The 19,959-nt window shown below is 34.6% G+C and overlaps 1 protein-coding gene and 1 long non-coding RNA gene across 3 annotated transcripts in view; one reads left to right on the top strand and one right to left on the bottom strand.

The window, feature by feature from the left end:
- LOC140623598 (uncharacterized) overlaps positions 1-19,451 on the bottom strand; it is a 51,586-nt gene extending 32,135 nt beyond the window's left edge. Inside the window, exon 1 of the long non-coding RNA XR_012023157.1 lies at positions 19,095-19,451. This is a non-coding gene — a long non-coding RNA (uncharacterized lncRNA). The remainder of the gene's footprint in view (positions 1-19,094) is intronic.
- KLHL8 (kelch like family member 8) overlaps positions 1-19,959 on the top strand; it is a 73,153-nt gene that overhangs the window by 34,435 nt on the left and 18,759 nt on the right. The window contains exons 2-4 of one of the 2 annotated variants that reach the window (XM_072810044.1): positions 7,893-8,249; positions 18,138-18,284; positions 18,366-18,686. In XM_072810044.1, the coding sequence (XP_072666145.1) occupies positions 8,040-8,249; positions 18,138-18,284; positions 18,366-18,686 (678 nt within the window). In that variant the 5' untranslated portion in view covers positions 7,893-8,039. Of the gene's footprint in view, positions 1-7,892; positions 8,250-18,137; positions 18,687-19,959 lie in introns of both variants that reach the window. The other variant, XM_072810043.1, reaches the window with a different exon arrangement.

Genomic DNA, 19,959 nt, shown 5'->3' with positions numbered 1-19,959 from the left:
AGTGTATTATTAGTTTCAGGGGTAGAATTTAGAGATTCCTCAGTTGCGTATAATAAACACCCAATACTCATTCCATCAGGTGCTCTCCTCAATGCCCATTCCCCCCACACATCTCCCCTCCAGCAACCCTTAGTTTCTTTCCTATAGTTCAGAGTCTCTTCTGGTTTGTCTCCCTCTGTTTTCATCTTATTTTATTTTTCCTTCCCTTCCCCTATGTTCATCAGTTTTGTATCTTAAATTCCACATATAAATTGAATCAAATGGTATTTGTCTTTCTCTGACTTATTTATTTTAACATAGTACCCTCTAGTTCCATCCACTTCATTGCAAATGGCAAGATTTTGTTCTTTTTTTATGGCTTAGTAATATTGCAGAGTGTGTGTGTGTGTGTGTGTGTATGTGTGTATGTATACCACATTTTCTTTATCCATTCATCTGCTGTTGGGCATCTGGACTCTTTCCATATTTTGGCTATTGTGGACATTCCCAGCTCTATCTTCACTTCCATTTGTATGATAAATGTTTTTTCATCCCTTCACTTTCAACCTGCATGTGTTTTTAGATCTGAAGTGAGTGTTTTGTAGGCGATGTATAATTGGATCTTGCTTTTATATCCATTCAGTCACCCTCTGTCTTTTGATTACAGCATTTAGTTCATTTATATTCAAGATAATTATTGGTAGATATGTACTTATTGCCATTCTATTACTTACTTTATGGTTGTTTTTGTAGTTATTCTCTATTCTTCTTTCCTTCCTTGTTGTTTGATGGCTTTCTTTAATGATATGCCTGGGGATTCCTTTTTTTGTGTATTTTTTAATATTGATTATGGGTTTTTGATTTGTGATTACCATTAGGTTCATATATAATATATTATGCACATATTAGTCTATATTAAGCTGATGGTTGCTTACTTTGAGCCCATTCTAAAAGCACTAAATCTTTACTCCCCACACTTTATGTATATAATACTTTACATCCTTTTGTTTTGTGAATCCCTTGGCTGAATTTTATAGAAATAATTGATTTTACTAATTTTGTGCTTTAATATCTGTACTGTTTTTTTTTTTAATCTGTACTGGTTTTATAACCGATTGATCTAGTACTTTTGTTATGTTTGTATTTACCTGTGAATTTTATTTCCTTTCCTAATTTTCTTACTCTTGATTATAGTTTTTCCTTTCTACTCAAAGAATTCCCTTAACTTTTGTTGGTGTGGGAAACTCTCTCTCTCTCTCCTTCTATTCTGAATGATAGTCTTGCTGGGTAGAGTATTCTTGTTTGCAGGTTTTTTTATTTTCAGCACTTTGACTATATCATGTCACTCCCTTGTGGCCTGCAGTGTTCTGCTGAAAACTCAGCTGATAGCCCTCTGGGGTTTCCCTTGTACACAAGTAATTGTTTTCTCTTGCTGTTTTTAAAATTCTCTCTTTTTCACTACTTTTTTGCCACTTTAATTGTTATGTATTATGGTGTAGACCTCCTTGGGGTGATTTTCTTCGGAGTTCCCTGTGCTTCCCAGATGTGGGGTCTCTTTCTTTCCCCAGATTTGGGATGTTTTCAGCTATTCTTTCTTCAAATACGTTTTCCCTTTTCTCTCTTTTCTCTTTCTGGGCTTTTCTCTCTCTTCTCTTTCTGGGATCACTATATGCGAGTGTTATTACACTTGATGATGTCAGTCAGTTCCCATAACCTACTCTGATTTTTTTCTCACTTTTTTTTTTTTTCTGTTCAACTTCGTTGTTTTACTCCCAGTTTGCTTATCCATTCTTCTGCCTTTTCTAGTTTGGTATTGATTCCTTCTAGTGTACACAATTTTAATTTCAGATATTGAGTTCTCCATCTCTGATTGGTTCTTTTTATCTTTTCTATCTCTTTGTGACAGTCTCACTGAGGTCTTTCACTATTTTCTCAAGTTCTATAAGTATCTTTATGACCATTACTTTGAATTCTTTATCAGGTGTATTGCTTATCTCCATTTCATTTAGCTCTTGTCCTATGATTTGTCCTGTTCTTTCTTTTAGAACCTATTCCTCTGTCTCCTCATTTTATTTAACTCTGTGTATTTGTTTCCCTGTATTAGGAAAGTCAGCTAAATCTGTTCTTGAATGTGTGGCTTTATGAAGAAGAGATCCAGTAGTGCGCTATAGTACAGCATCTCTGTTCACCAGAAATAGGCACTTCAGGGGTGTCTTTTATGTTTGTCGCATGCACCCTCCTATGTGTGTTGTAGCTGAGCAGTGTTTGCCTTAAGTTCAGTTGGTTGGAATGACCCAGTTTATCTACTCTTCGCAGGGTTTGGTCCCTGTCCTTTTAAGTGGCTGATCTGGGGCCACTGTGGGCTTGTAGCTGGGTGGTGTTAGCAGTCAGACTAGATGCTGCCTTCAGCTTGTGTGATGCAGCTGTGGTAACACTGAACTGCAGGGTGCTTTCCCTGCAGTGTCCCCCTAGAGGCTTTTGTTGGTTGGTAGGCCTGCAATCAGACCAGGTGCCTGCCCCCAGTAAGTCTTATGAGGCTGCAGTTGCACTGGTGTATGTGGTTAGTTTCCCCTCTCCCTGGTGCAGGAGTCACTTTGGAGTGATGCCATTCTCCAACTGGGCTGCTTGTAGAATGTGTTGCAGCAGGAGCTGCTTTGGAGGGATGCTTGTCAAGCGAGACAGGGTTGGATGGGGCAGATCTGCAGGAGAATGCAGAGTCAGGGCATGTGGTGTTAGCAAGCTAGATGGAGTGTGTTCCCAGAAGTGTCCAGTTCTCTAGGCTTGGGGGTGGAGGAGAAATGGCATCTGCCGGCTCTTTTGTTCTTAAAGAAGTCTCCTAAAGATCTTTGCCTCTTCAGCATATTCTGAGATTATATAACTCTTCTTCCTGCAAACCACAGGTGCTTTTCAAATTGCTGTTTTTATGCTGGGTCTTTCAGGGCAAGGACTTGGTTTCCTATCACCTTCTGGCTCTCCCAGAACCAGGCCTGCTGATTTTAAGTACTTGGAGTTAAGCCCTACACTGACTGTAAAAACTCATGAAATTAATCTTTACTGGTTTTCAAAGCCAGCTGTTCTAGGGATTTTGTCTCCAGTGCAAATGTTGATGTGGGTTGCTCCTCCTCTCTATTTTCTGTGCTTGTGGTACCCCTTCCATTTGTGGTTAGTTTTGCAAGGAGTTTGTTTGCTGACCATGTCTTTGTTCCTCTTACCCTGTTTTATGTGGCCTCTTCTTCATGAGTAGCTCTGGAAAGTTTGTTCTGCCAGTCTTTGTGTCATTTTCTAAAGTTAATTCATCTGCTTTGGCTTTCTAGGTATGTCTGTGAGACGAGGTGAGCTTAGGATCCTTCTAATCTCCTTTCTTCATCCTGCACCTCACATCTGCACCATTTTAGTATTCCTAGCAACAGTGCATAAAGTTCCAATTTTTCCACATCCTTATGCACTAAATAACACTTGTTATTTTCTAAATTTTTTTTATTGTGGTCATCCTAAAGGTTGTGAGGTCTTGATTTGCTTATTTTGAAATAATCTTTTCATGTGTTTATTGGTCATTTTTTATTTCTTTGGAGAAATATCTATTCAAGTCCTTTGCCTATTTTTAAATTGAATTGTTTGATATTTTTTGTTGTTATTCTTGAGTCGAAGGGTATTAAGGGTTTATTCTGGGTATTAACCTCTTATGTATATATGACTTGCAAATATTTTCTTCCTTTCTGTGGGTTGCCTTTTCACTGTCTTGTTTCCTATGCTGCACAGAAGTTTTAAAATTTGATATAGTCCCATTTGTCTGTTTTTTTTTTTTTTTCTTTTGTTGTCTGTGCTTTTGGTGTTATAGCCAAGCAGTCATGGCACATTCAGTGTCATAAAGCATTTCCTCTGTGTTTTTTCTAGGAGTTTTATAGTTTCAGACATCAATGTTCCTAAGATTTATAGGTTTGTAGTTTTCACATACAGGGTAATGCTGGCCTCATAGAATGAATTAAGATGTTTTCTGACCTCTTCAATTTTGGGGGAAAAGTTTGGAAGGAATAATATTAGTTTTTCTTTATATGGTAGAATTCATTAGTGAAGCCATTAAATTTAGTTCTTTAATTTGTTGGGAGATTTTTGATTATTGATTCAGTCTTTTTAATAGTTATAAGTCTATTTAGATTTTCTATTTGTGTATGATTTAGGTTTTGTTTCCTAGGAACTTGTCCATCTCATACACAATTTATGGATGTACAGTTGTTCATAGTATTCTCATGACTTTTTTTTTATTTTTACAGAGTCAGAAGTAATGTTCCTTACTTTCATTTCTGATTTTATTAATTTGAGCATTCTCTCTTTGTCTTAGTTGATTTAGCTGAAGTGTTGTCAATTGTGTTGATCTCTTCAAAGAACCAACTTTTGGTTTGTTTTCCTCTATCATGTATCTATTTTCTATTTCATTTATCTCTGTTCCAATGTTAATTTCATTTCTTCTGCTAACTTTGGGTTTAGGTAGTTTTCCTTTTCTAGTTAAGTTGTAAAGCTAAATTGTTCATTTGAGATTTCTAAAAATATGTCAATAGCCATAAGTTTCCTCCTTAGCACTGCTTTCACTGTGACGCCTATCAGTTTTGGTATGTTGTGTTTTTGTTTTCATTTGCTAAGTATTTTCTATTATTCCTTGTGATTTCTTCTTTGATTCATTGGTAGTTTTAAAAGTGTGTTAATTTTCCCAGTTCTGCCAATTTTCCATTTTTCTTTTGTCATGATGTCTAAGTTCATCCTGTTGTAGTTAGAGAAGATAGTTGGTATGCAGTTTATCTTTTTATTTAAATCTGTGAGACTTAATTTGTGGCCTACCAGTGATTCATTCTGGAAAGCATCCCATGTGCACTTGAGAAGGATATGTGTTGTGTTGGGTAGAGCGTTGTGGTTTTTTTTTTGGTTTTTTTTTTTTGTTTGTTTTTTTTGTTTTGTTTTGTTTTGTTTTTATGTCTTCGATCTAATGGGTTTATTGTGTTATGTGTCCTCTGCTTTTTCTGTGGTTATTCTGTCTATTATTGTGAATGGAGTATTGGAGTCTTCAGTTATTATTCTGGAACTATTTATTTGTCACTTCAATTCTATTAGTTTTTACTTAAGTATTTTCATTATTTGTCATTATATGCATAATCATTGTAATTGTCTTTTCTTATTCTATTGATCCTTTATTAATATATTTCTCTTTGTTTCTTATAACATTTTCAGACTCAAGGTCTTTTTTTATCTGGTATTAGTATAGTTATATTTGCCCTCTTTTGGTTCCTGTTTGCATGGAGTATTTTTTTCTATCCTTTCCATATTAACTTGTGTATCTTTACACAATTAGTAATTATTAAATTTTGAATTAAATTTTTTTAATTTCAATTTTTTATTTATTTTAAATTATTCTCAAGTTGTATAGGAAACAAGATTCGGTGTGCAAATGAAAGTTACAGTAAAGCTGCTTTCACATTAATAATTACTTTTTCTTCTATGGATGTATTAGTGTATTAAATCTGTAGAAAATAAAATGTGGTTACAAACCAAAACTAGGGCAGCCCCAGTGGCTCAGCGGTTTAGCGCCGTCTTCAGCCCAGGGCCTGATCCTGGAGACCTGGGATCGAGTCCCACATCGGGCTCCCTGCATGGAGCCTGCTTCTCCCTCTGCCTGTATCTCTGCCCCTCCGCCCGCTGTGTGTGTGTGTCATGAGTAAATAAATAAAATCTTTAAAAAAACAAACCAAAACTACAGTAATACCAGATTTTGTAATTACCCATGTATTTACTTTTTTTTTTTTTCATGTATTTACTTTTATCAAACTCTTATTTTTCCATATGGCTTTGAGTTGCTCTTGGGCATTCTTTTATTTAACCTTATAGGACTCGATTTCTTGCAGGTGGTGTCTAATGGTCATAAACTCTCCCAGTTTTTGCTTATTTGGGAATGCCTTAATTCCTTCCTGACTTTTGAAGGACATTATTGCTAGATACAATATTTCTGATTACAGCTTTTGTCTTTCAGTACCTTGAACATATCTGCCCACCCTTGCTGGTTTCTGAAGTTTCTGGTTAAAAAAATCTGCGAGTATACCCTTATTGAGGAATCCTCTATCTAACAATTCACTTTTCTTTTGTTGTGTTCAAGATTCTTTTTTATCTTTGGCTTTTGGAAGCTTTTTTATAATGTCTTGGTGTGGTTCTTTTAATTCCTCTTTCGTAAAACTTCTTGAATGTTTACATTTATGTTTTTCATCAAATCTTGGAAGTTTTCAGTCATTATTCTTTAAATATTCTCTCTTCCCCTTTATCTCTCACTTACTCTTCTAGGATTCCAATAATGTATATTGGTCTGTTTGATGTTCCACAGGTCTTTTAGGTTCTACTCATGTTTCTTCAATGTTTTCCACTTGAGAGTCGATAATTTCCATTGTCTTGTCTTTGAGGTTGGTAATTCTTTCTTTTTCCTGTTCAAATCTGTCCTGAGTCCCTCTAGTGAATTTTTCATTTCAGTTATTGTACTTCTCCATTTCAGGAACTCTTTTTGGTCTTTATTTAGTTTTTCTGTTTCTTTTTTTGATAGTATTGATTGTGTGCCTGATTCTATATCTTCCTTTAGTTGAGCATCCTTAAAAGAGTTGTTTTAAAGTTTTCATTTAGTATAAATTCCATTAGTTCCTTTTCAAGACAGTTTGTTGTTTGTTTCTTCCCCCAACACACACCTTGAATGTGTTTCATTATATGCCTTGTGATTTTTGTTGTTGTTGAACACTAGGCATTTGGATCTAATAATGTAGTAATTCTGGAAATCAGTGTCCAGATTTAATCGAATTCTTCTTTAAGTTCTGCTATTTTTTGTTACTTTTTTTCCTCCTCTTTTTGATTGTTTTTAGACCATCTCTGTGCTGAAGACCAGCCTGAGGTATAATTTAAGGTCTTCTCAGGTCTTATTTGAGCATTTCCCTTGGCATGCATTGTCATTTTCTAATTTTCTTTGTTTATACTCTTTATTTTTTGTGTCTTGCTTCTGAAAGGGGGAGGAAAAAACCCCCAAACCAAAAAATGAATGGGAATAAAGGGCACAAGCCTTTTAAATCATCTGGAAGTCACTTCAGCCAAGAGGGAGGGATTTGCAACAGGTAAAGGTGTATTAATAATGGCTATACACCTTTTCCTTTATCTATACCTTGGTGATCAGAAGCAGTAGTCAGCAATCAGCAGAGATCCCTGATATTTGGAGGACTGGGTTCTTTTTGCCCACCCTGAATCCTAAAAATTGTAGCTCCTCCAAGGAACATGCACACAGTTGCTTACTTGCCACCTGACTGAGGATGTGGGGATGGGCAGCTGCTACTGCTTAAATTGACCAAAATTAAACTTCTCAGTCTTTCCCTGGAAGTTGCAAGCCTTCAGCAGGCTCCATAGAATTCCAAAATAGTTACATCAGACAGATTCTGCCAGTGTAATTGTTGCCTATGTGGGGAAGGCAGATTCCTGCTGCTTCTATTCCACCATTTCCCAGAATTTTCAAATTAGATTTTTTTTTTTAAAGATTTTGTTTATTCGTGAGAGACACACAGAGAGAGGCAGACATAGACAGAGGGGGAGAAGCAAACTCACTGTGGGGAACCTGATATGGAACTCAATCCCAGGACCCTGGGATCATGCCCTGAGCAGAAGGCAGATGCTCAACCACTGAGCCACCCAGATGCCCCTCAAATTAATTTTTAAAGGAGTTCCTTCAGTGGAATAATTAGCTTAGATAACTTATATGACTTTTAGCATAAAGTTACAAAGTAACTTGTTCTTAAGTAATAATTTGTGTGGTCACTTTGCATATGTAGTTTTGGTAAACTATAATTACTAATGATATTTTTTCTTTTGGTGTATTTTTATGTGTTTTACTTATTTTTAAATCTCAGGAAACTGAACAATGGCAATTTGAGTGGATTTTGAAAAATATCTGAAGGTTAGTGGGCAGCATCTCCCTTCTGCCTTCTCCCCACTCTTTACAAAAGAATAAATGGGATGTTTGAGAACAGTGCTGTATTAAAAGAAGAGTGTTGCAAATGGCTTCAGAATCTGTGAATACAAAACAAGCTAGGAATCACTGCACAAAGGGGAAAAGGCAGCACCAGCAAATAAAAAACAGGTCTTCAATTAGTGATGGTGATGGAGAAGACTCCTTTATCTTTGAAGCTAATGAAGCTTGGAAAGATTTTCATGGTTCCCTTCTTCGGTTTTATGAAAATGGAGAACTCTGTGATGTCACACTAAAGGTGAGACTATTTTTCTTTTTCAACTTCTTTATTGCATTATGAAAAATGAAGGTTTCTAGAACCACACAAGACAAATTTTTGGTGCCATACTTGTTACAGTCAAGATGACTGGTCTCAATCCTTTTTTATTGAAGGTGAAAGGACATAAGCAAAGGTGCTTAGAGGTTAGTATAAGCTAAATTTATTGTACTAATTAAATGGTAATATTCATTATTTCTTGGTAATGTAACTTCTGAGAGTTCTGGAACCTTAAACAGTAAGTAGTCATTATTAGGGAAATTAATAAATTGTTGTTAACTAGTAAGCTTTTAACTTACGAATTTAGAAATAACTTAGAAAGTTAGGAATTCTTGGTGGTTTATTCAGCTGCACTAGTGTTCTAGTATATATTTCTGTTCTGGTAATTTAATCTCTACTTTAAAACAATTATCTCTTAAGTGAGATTTTCTGTACCTGATAGTGAAGTAGAATCTATTTAGACTTGGATGAAAAAGCATAGTAAATTTTAAGTCTGTGGTCTATAGAATCATGTTATTCTGCTGTAAAAGACAGTTTTAGTAAAATTGATAAAGTGATAAAGTAGTGTGGAGGAACCCATGTTCTAATTGTTCCTCATTACTTGTTTAAGATTCCTTTTTACTATTATGTGTCAGTGTGATATTAAAATTTTTTTGATGATTCATATGCATTCATGCAGCATTTTCCACATTTTATGCCATTGTTCTAATTTTCAACCCTAGTGTGAAATTCAGTGACCCACATTAGCTTTGGAAAAAAAAAAAGTAAAATAGATTATTTGAATTCAGTTACCATTCAGCATATCAATGTATGAATGGAAAATAATTAAGTAGAGTATTATTCATTTTATAAATTTTATAATTGAATTTTAGAATAATTTGTACAACATAGTAACTTTCTTAAGTAAAAAATAGGGCAAGTGAGAATTAAACTTGTAACTTTATTGTGTAACTTAAGCAATAGATTGAAATAACTCCCACAGAATCAGAGGTTGAAAACTGAAATACTATGTTTTAAACATGATGGAGATTATTTGGGGATGAGACACACTTCATTAATTTAAGGGACTATCATTTTTATTTTTCAACTGTAAAATTAGAGTGATGATTAGGTTTTTATGAGGAATAAGTGAATTGATATAACTGGAGTCCTTATAGCGTTTGTTTGGTATATGAAAGATAACAAATATCAGCTATTTGGATCATGTTACTATTGTTGTTGTTCCAAGGGTATCAGATAATTCTGCTATGGTATATTCTCTTCCTATTCATTAGAAAGTATTACAACTGAAGTTTTAAACAAATCTATTATTGGATTTGTTTCTTAATTTGAATTCAACATTTCTTCAACGGTCAGAATTTTTTTTAAGATTTTATTTATTTATTCATGAGACAGAGAGAGGGAGAGGGAGAGGGAGAGAGAGAGAGAGAGAGAGAGAGGCAGAGACACAGGCAGAGGGAGAAGCAGGCTCCATGCAGGGAGCCCGAACGTGGGACTCAATCCCGGGACTCCAGGATCACGCCCTGGGCTGAAGGTGGCGCTAAACCGCTGAGCCACTCGGGCTGCCCAACTGTCAGAATTTAATTGTCATAGAACAACTAAGTCAAATAGGATTATGGATAATTTATAATGTTCTGTTCAACATAAACTTCACTTTTTACATTCATGTAACTTTAAGAATTCTTTAATATAAAGTCATCTACTTTCTTTTATTAGTATGTTTCCTTTGACCATTATTGCTTTTAGGCCACACATTTTATTTTTTATTTTTTAAAAAAGATTTGTTTATTTATTAGAGCATGCATGTGCACTTGCACATAGAGGGAGGGAGAAAGAGAGGCAGAGTCCCCCTGAGCAGGGAGCCTGATGTGGGGCTCAATCCCTGAACCCCAAGATCATGACCTGAGTCAAAGGCAGATGCTTAACTAATGGAGCCACCCAGGCACCCCCAAGGACACACATTTTAGAAAGACCATTGAGCTGGCTCAGTTGGTGGAGTGTTGTGACTCTTCATATTGGGATTGTAAATTTGAGTTCCATGTTGGGTATAGAGATTACTTAAAAATAAAATCTTTAAAAAAAAAAAAAAAAACAACCAGCAACTATCCAGATTTATTTTATTGTTTGTATATATGGTCATTAGCCAATTTTTAGATTCCAAAATGAGCACCTGTATTACAAATAACAAGTTTATTTAGCATATATTTACTAAGGTCTTACTCTAGTACATGGAGAGTATAAATAAACTTGAAATTTGAATAATATTCTGTTCTTGCTTTCAAGGTATTTGAAATTTAGTCAGAAATAGGCACATATAAAGTTAAAGACAGTAAAATTTAGCGATTATCATTTTTATGTTATTTTTATGGTAGCATAGGAGAGGATTTAATAAATTATGCCTGAGAGGTGATTCAAAAGGCTTCACATAAGAGATTATTGTCTTTAAGCCATTCCAGGGAGAGGTAAAACTTGTTTATATATTATTTTTTAGTGAAAACATTTTAAACAGTATATCCAGTAGCAGGTCTAAAATTGTGCATGGGGCAAGTTTCTTAGGGGGCAACGATTTGGTTGAATAAAGGTCAGGGGAATTTGTCTTTCAGAGGTATTGCATAGCACTCATAATATTTAAGTTATATGCTATACATCAACAAGAGTAACACTTACAAAGATGAGTAAAAACTCATGCTTTATGTAGTTTGAGGAAGTGTAATTATTCTTATTAAAGATCATAGTTAGGGCAGCCCCGGTGGCGCAGCGGTTTAGCGCCGCCTGCAGCCTGGGGTGTGATCCTGGAGACCTGGGATCGAGTCCCACATCGGGCTTCCTGCATGGGGCCTGCTTCTCCCTCTGCCTGTGTCTCTGCCTCTCTCTCACTCTCTCTGAATGAATAAATAAATAAATCTTTAAAAAAAAATAAAGATCATAGTTAATTTTACTTGAAGAAGTTAACAGATTATTAGAAGAAGGAAGCTCCCTACACCATCTGTTGATGCTGCCACTGAATATGTTTTATTCATATTATTTGGCTTCTTTTTTTTTTGAAAGTACGTTTCTGTGATTTTTTAAGCAAATATTTATAGGATTCTAATAAATATTTTCAAGATTGTTGTTATTTTTTGGTGTCAAACTTCCAAATGACCAAGTAAGAATAAGTGCTCCAAAAGATTTCAGGGAAATAAAATATATAAACTACATTATAATAGCATACTTCCAAGAGCTAGAAATGATAAAATTATTAGCCTTATAAAGGTAACAGATAACTCCTGACTAGAAGACAGACATAATCTAATAAAAGAGAAACAATAAAGGAGGAGATGATTTTCATATTTAACACTTAAGTATTCTGTGTTAAGCAGTGTAATAAATGATCACTTTTACTTTCTGACATTCAAGTAATAAATTGACATTTTGATTTTTTTCAGGTTTCTCAGAAAAAGAGGTATTTAAATACTTATATTTGTAGATAGTTGTTTATTCAGTCTCTTAAAGTGTTAATCCATTGTTTTCTTTAAGCAGATCTTTTAATAAATGTAGTAAAATTAGCCAAGATTGTAGAACAGTGGGTGTGGTGAGACATTATGATGTGATAATTCACCATAAGCCAAACTATCTTGAGTCTTATATACCTAACCTGTTCTTGATCTTGGCAATAAAATACTATTTTGGTTATTCAAACTGATTAAAATTGGTGGATTATTGAAAAGAGTAGCTAAAGGATTAAAAGGGCAAAATTACAAAGGATTAAAGTTGAGAAATTAGAAAAAAATTGAGAAATTAGAATATAGCTTATTAACATACATAAAAGGAGATTGAGCATGTAGGTTTTTTTTCCTTCTACGCTATTCCTCTTTCACTGTTTTAGGCACTTTTATTTCAATGTAGTTCTTAAACACTTAGTTTGAGTTACTAAGTGGCATGATTATAAACATTTCAAACTAATATACTTTAGTTTTAATGATTTAAAAAGTTTTTTTAGCATGCATGTTTATAAATGATTTTTAACAAACTGTGTTAATGGGATTATACAATTAATACTTCGAAGTGAAGTGAAGCTATGTAATAACAGCTCCTTTGCAAAAGAATAGTTACTAGAATAGCCACATTTTTAAAAAAGATATTAAGGGGCACCTGTGTATCTCAGTTGGTTGGGCATCGGGCTCTTGGTTTCAGCTTAGGGCATGATCTCATGGGTCTTGAGATCGTGCCCTGCCTTGGGCTCCCCACTCAGCAGAGTCTGCTTGAAGATTCTCTCCCTCTGCCCCTCTTCCACACTCTCTCACACTCTCACTTCACTAAAGTAAATCTCTTGAAAAAATATTAGAAATAACTAAGAAGTGGGGCACCTGGGTGGCTCATTTGGTTAAACATCTAACTCTTGATTTCAGCGCAGGTCATTATCTCAGGGTTGTGGAATGGAGCCCTGCCTCAGCTTTGCACTTAGCTGGAAGTCTGATTGAGATTCTCTTCCTCTCCCTCTCATCCTGCTCCAGATCTCTCTTTCCTCCTCTAAAATAAATAAATCTTTTAAAAAAATAGCTAAGAAGTAAAAATCAAATCAATTAAAAAATTGTTAACTTATCAACATTGAATATTTTAAACATTTATTGCTTTTGAAATTTTGGTGAAGGAGGTATTCTTAAACATTTCTGGTGGATATGTAAATTGACTCATTGTTTTTCGTGTACAGTTTAACAGTATGTGTCGAGCTATAAAAAGCTTATATTTTTTTGTTAATTAATTCTACTTTTCAGATTTCATCTTAATGAAATATTCTGAAATTCTGAAAAAACTTTCTGCTCTGAAATAGTGTATTTTAAAATATGGAGAAGCTATGTAAATGGCTAATATCAGTATGATTAAATAAAGTGTGTTACATCCACTGTATAGGGTAGCAAATAAACATGAAGGTTATAAAAGTTTTCAGAAACTTAGGAGATGATGACAAAGTTCAGGACAATCTTTTTTATTTTTTAAGAAAGTATGCTTGCCAGTGGGGTGCGGGGTGGGAGTAGAGCAGAAGGAGATAGAGAATCTTAAGCAGGCCCCACACTCAGCATAGAGCAGGTTGTGGGGCTTGATCTCATGACCCTGAGATCATGACCTGAGCTGAAATCAAGAGTTGGATGCTTAATTGAGCCACCCAGGTACCCCAAGTTTGGGATGGTCTTAATTATGTTTCATAACACGTAGAAAAAAAAGTTGGAAATGCATCAAGAGGTTGACAGTATTTGTTGAATTGTGAGCAGAATTTTTCCGCTATTTTTTTCCTGTTCTTTGTTGATTTTATACACTGAATTTGTATTTTAGAGGGAAAAAAGAAAATTGAAATGTAAGTCACCTTAAATGTAGGATAATAAGTTCATTTTGTAAGTTAGAATTGAAAGCTATTGAAATTTCAATGTTCATTTTTGGGGGGAATATCAATGTTCTTGGTTAATGTTCTTTTTATGTTACTTTTAGCTTATTCATAATTCAGCAAAAGATCACTTATTATTTTCAGAGTTCTTTTTAGTCTGTCATGTAGTTTTTCTGGGTGGACTTAAATGTCAATCAGCAATAAAAATTGAGGATGCTTGACTTCCCCCGTGCCCCTCTCTCCCTCCCATCCCAGTGTTGAAAAAGTGAAGTGGTTTCTCAGTCTAAAAACCTTTGTTTCATTGTGTGTATTTTGATCCCTACTGACTAATCTATGGAAAATTACTCAAGGTTTTGATTAGTGGTTTGTATTTCAAGTTTTTTTTTAAGAAGACATAATCTTATTAATGTTATTCTACATATTTCACTACTTAAGTTTAAACTTGACATAATTTTTCCCCAGAGCATCTTGAATTATTCATATGTTCATTAGTCTAATAAAAAATGTAAATTATAAAATTCACTACCTTTTCACTAGTATTAAAGGGACTTATTATTGTATTCATATTTATTAGTCACTATTTTATTTTTAATATTAATATTTTATAAATATTGTTATTTTATGGATTTTAATATTAGTATTTTAATTTTAGTATTTTATGTTAAAACCAACATAACATTTATTATTATTTACTAAATACTGTAGTATTTATTTAAAATTGTAATGTCTACTATTTTTGTAATTTGTGTATTTTTCACCAAATTTCAAGCGTGTAGTCCTTATACTCTGCTTTCTTGCATTCCTAACTTTCTGATGAAATGTTTTTAGTAATTGGTAATTATTTTTATGTACCAGAGCACAAGAGTATAGAAATAAGCTGTCAGTAATACAGTGAGACTCAATAATGTCAAAAGAGAATTAATGCATAAAAAGCCAAATATTCTCATGTTGCTATTTCATACACATGGCTCAAAGACTTTTTTAAAATTAAGATGGGTATTTATTCTAAAAGGGCATATGGGGGAATGATTGTGTGTATTAAATAATCAAGTTTTACTTCATTTGCATAAATTAGAGTTTTTGAGGGACAAAAGCCTTATGAACAATATGAAAATAGTTTGTGGTTCATTGATTTATACAGCTTGCATAAGCAGACAGTGTTAAAATAATGTTTAATTGGAAATTGTAGAATTCTATTTTATGTAATGGCAGATTGTTTTACCAGATTTATGTCATGTAAGATTTACATATATTTGCATAGAAACTAAATCTCAGTGGTGGCATGTGGAGATATTCTGAAAAGGTATTTTTAGTTTCTTTTTAAAATGTTTAATAGCAGGTTTCAGATCCCATTTTCGGACTGAAGTAAGTTTGAAAACATGCCAATCTCTCTGCTTTAGTCTAGGTTATACCTTTAATCTCAATAGAATCTAAATCTTGCCTTGTGAGTACTTTTTAAAAAATTAAATACAGTATAACCAACAGAAATGATAATCCTGTATTTGTTGAAGGGATATTCATTCTTCCTCCACATTAGTGAAAAAAGGTCAGGGAGGAACATTTATGAACAAAAACATTTATACATTATACTCCTCGGGTCTTTTTCTGTAGAAGTTCTTTTTTTTTTTTTAAAGATTTATTTTTATTTATTTATGGTAGGCAGAGAGAGAGAGAGAGAGAGAGAGAGGCAGAGACACAGGCAGAGGGAGAAGCAGGCTCCATGCCAGGAGCCCGATGCGGGACTCGATCCGGGACTCAATCCGGGACTCCAGGATCGCGCCCTGGGCCAAAGGCAGGCGCGAAACCACTGAGCCATCCAGGGATCCCCTGGAAGTTCTCATTTTAAAATTCATTCCCAAATAATGAGACCCAACAAAAAGTGTATTATGCAGTCAAAATGCTACATGCAAACAGGAAAATTGGTAAAACACTATCCTGTTACTTGTGCTTAATGGTTATTTAACTTTAAGGCTGGGAAAACTGGATACTCAATACCAAAAACTTGCAGATGGAAATAAAATTATAAGTATAAAACAATAAAACCATAAATAACCACTATAATACCAAAAAAAATACTATAATACCTAAAGTTAATATTTATGGAATATTAGAATGATTCTCATTTTAAAGCAAAGAATCTAAGGCAGAAATCATAAAGACACAGATTGATTTGGTTGTGTAAAAATCTATAGGGGGTGAATAAAAAAGTGCACCATAAAAGAGAAAAGCTTGAAATATATATGAAAAATGGCTCACATTCTAAATGTATGAGGAGTTCTTACAAATACATATGAAAAAAGACATAGAAAAAAGTTCATAGGAGAGATGAGATACAAGTAGCCCAAAATGAATGATTTAATGGTATTGGTAAAAGATAAACTAAAACAATGAGATAATATTTTCATTAATCAAATTGACAAGTATATTTCAATAAATTAACACTTGAAACATCACACAAATATTGTAGGTAGATCAGAAATAGACAATTTAGCAGTATATATTCAAGCTGTACCTATACTTTGAAATACTATTTCTACTTTTAGGAACTTATCTGTAGGAAATAATGAAGTGTGAACATAGATTCAGTGACAGCAAAATTCATTGTGCCGTTTACAACAGCGAAGTATTGATAGTCTAATTTTTCAACAAATAAGGTGGTTAAGATTTCATTGTTTTTATTTCAAAATACTTTAAGAGGGATCCCTGGGTGGCGCAGTAGTTTGGCGCCTGCCTTTGGCCCAGGGCGCGTTCCTGGAGACCCGGGATCGAATCCCACGTTGGGCTCCCGGTGCATGGAGCCTGCTTCTCCCTCTGCCTATGTCTCTGCCTCTCTCTCTCTCTCTCTCTCTCTCTCTCTCTGTGACTATCATAAATAAATAAAAATTAAAAAAAATAATAATTTAAGAAACGAAAAAACTTTAGTTCATAGTATATACTACAAAATAATGGATTATTTACTCTCTCAGTGTTCTCACTGGTAAATTATGGATCATAATAGTACCTACCCATAGGGGCATTGGGACAATTAAGTGAGTTAATATGTGAAAAGCACTTAGAATAGTGCCTGACATGGTGACTAATTAATAATACTATATTGTATATTTAGAAGTTACTAAGATAAGAGATACTTTTTAAATTTATTTTTTATTTTTTAAAGATTTTATTTATTCATGAGAGACACACACAGAGAGAGAGAGAGAGAGAGAGAGGCAGAGACACAGGCAGAGGGAGAAGCATGTAGGGAGCCTGACTTGGGACCCGATCCTGGGTCTCCAGGATCTGGCCCTGGGCTGAAGGCGGCGCTAAACCACCGAGCTACCTGGGCTGCCCAAGAGATCTTTTTAAAAAAATATATTTATTTGAGAGAGTGCATGCATCAGCATGGGTGGAGGGGAGGAGCAGAGGGAGAGAATCCCAAGAAAACTCCCCACTGAGTATGGAGCCCAATACAAGGCTCTGTCTCATGACCCATTAGAGATTACTACCTGAGCCAAAACCAAGAGATGGACGCCCAACTGACTGAGCCTTGCAGGTGCCCCTAAGAGATCTTAAAAGCTCTTATCATAGGGAAAGAAAAATTATAATTATGTGAGGTGTTAGATAGTTACTAAACATTGTGATAATCATTTCATGATGTATACATGTATGAAATCACTATGTTATATAACCTAAACTTACAAAATATTATATGTCAGTTATAAAACTGGAAAAAGGTTTTTTAAAGATTTTATTTATTTTTGAGAGAGCGAGCGAGAGAGCATGAGTGGGGGAGGGGCAGAGAGAGCAGCAGACTCCTCACTGATCAGAGAGCCTGATGTGGGACTCAATCCCAGGATGCTGGGCTCATGACTTGAACCAAAGGCAGACGCTTAACTGAGCCATCCAGGTTCTCAGAAAAAAAAATATTTTTTATTTTTAATTCTTTTTATTTTTGTATTTTTTAAAGATTGTATTTATTCATTCATGAGAGACACAGAAAGAGAGGCAGAGACACAGGCAGGGGGAGGAGAAGCAGGCTCCATGCAAGGAGCCTGATGCGGGACTCCATCCCAGAATCCAGGATCATGCCCTGAGCCATCCCGGGAATCCAGGATCATGCCCTGAGCCAAAGGCAAATGCTCAACCACTGAGCCACCCAGGCATCCCGAGAAAAAAATTTTAAGAAAGGGTCTCACAGACCAAAAACAAGAATAGTGCCCAAGTAGTGGTAGATAATGTGTGTTGCTCTTCTCATTCATTCACAGAATGTTCCTGAAATTTGAGGTAGTCTAGAAAATCATAGTTTACTATATATACATTTTAGATAATATATAGAAGATAAGTGAATACTTTGGAAGAAGAAAATTGCAATTGTCCTTGATTAAAATAAGTAACCAAAGGATTGGATTGTTAAAAACAAATACACTAAATTCGTGCAGGTTTTTGTCCCTGCTACCACACATGCTCAATGCTGATCTAAAACTGATTTTTATATTAAACTAAGTCTCCTTTTGTTTGTTTGTTTTAAACAGGTTGGCTCAAAGCTAATCTCTTGTCACAAACTAGTATTGGCTTGTGTTATCCCTTACTTCAGAGCCATGTTTCTTTCTGAAATGGCTGAAGCCAAGCAAACACTGATTGAGATCAGAGATTTTGACGGTGATGCAATAGAAGACTTGGTAAAGTTTGTCTATTCTTCACGGCTCACTTTGACTGTTGATAATGTCCAACCTCTCTTATATGCAGCCTGTATTCTACAGGTTGAACTGGTGGCTAGAGCTTGTTGTGAATACATGAAGTTACATTTTCATCCCTCCAACTGCCTGGCAGTGAGAGCTTTTGCTGAAAGTCACAACCGAATAGACTTAATGGACATGGCGGATCAGTATGCCTGTGAGCATTTTACTGAAGTAGTGGAGTGTGAAGACTTTGTAAGTGTGTCACCCCAACATCTCCATAAACTTCTGTCCTCCAGTGACTTAAATATTGAGAATGAAAAGCAGGTCTATAGTGCGGCCATCAAGTGGCTTCTTGCCAATCCACAGCATCATTCCAAATGGTTGGATGAAACACTTGCACAGGTAGGGGCTAAAATAAGCTGGTGTATAGAAATGAAGTGATATAGCAGCAAATTAGGTTGTTTCACTGATATGAAATGTGTAGATTATCTAAAGGAATGTAGAAATCTTTGTGTTATACAGTGTGAAAATGGCTTTCTCTTCACTTTCCTATTTATTCACTATACTATTTAAGGAAAGGTCTGAATTTGTTACATTTAATTAGAAATACCATTCTTTGCTTTTTAACCTGAATGTTGAAAATAGCCTTTTGAAATTGTAGTAATGAATATTTTATTTATGCTGATAGAAAATGGTTCTGAGGAAACAGCTCTAAGTAACTATTGTTTATAATGAAGTTTTGAAATTATAGTGGTTACTTTCTTATCTGGAAAGAACCACAAGACATAACATGCCATTTTCTTTCCTCACCATGGTTTCACTTCTGTAACCTCAGAAATATGGCTCTTTTCTTATTTATTTCATTTCTTTTCTTTTCTTTCTTCCTTTCTTTATTTCCAACAGGGTAACCTGGGTAAGGAGATAATAAAATAAGCATTAGAATTACTTTGAAAATAATTTTGTCAACAGAAACAAAAAGTTTCATTATGTTGCAGCTATCTTATTTCTGTATATGCATAGGTACTTTTAACTCAAAATCATATTACCTGATTTGATCATCCCCTTAATCCACTAGAAAATCAATGCATCTTTAAGGGAAGAAAGGTGAGTGCCTCTACCTAATAGGGGATGCATCCCTCATTCAGTATATAACCTTCCAAGGTGATTAGTTTGGAGAAAACAGCATTAATTTAATATTATGCATGTTTATTTGTTCAAGTAATGAAGAAATCCCATTTATTTGTTCTATCTAAGCTTTAAAAGGCAAAAGAACAAAATATGGCAATTTTGTTTTGATTGTGCCTTTTCTCCAGCAGCAGTGGGGCCTTGTGATTATGACACTGCCATTTTTGGAATTAAGTAACTTGAGTGAAGACAATTGAATTATTTTATTAGTCTACTTAAAACTGTATTTAAAGGGGGGAGGATGTATTTAACATACAATCTGATTTCATTAGTGCAGAGCATACTAGAAATCACTTTAGAACTTGGCTCATTGAACTTCCTTCACATGTTAGAAAGGCTTTGTGTAATAAATGAGGGTTTTTTTCTAAGATTTTATTTATTCATTTATTTTATTTATTCAAGATTTTATTTATTATTCATTCATTTATTTTATTTTTTCTCTGAGAGACACAGAGAGAGAGACACACACACACAGAGAGGCAGAGACACA

This window comes from Canis lupus, chromosome 33 (genome assembly GCF_048164855.1).
Source record: "Canis lupus baileyi chromosome 33, mCanLup2.hap1, whole genome shotgun sequence".
Lineage (NCBI taxonomy): Eukaryota > Metazoa > Chordata > Mammalia > Carnivora > Canidae > Canis > Canis lupus.
Note: the sequence above shows the minus strand (reverse complement) of the source record. Positions and strands in the feature narration are given on the sequence as shown.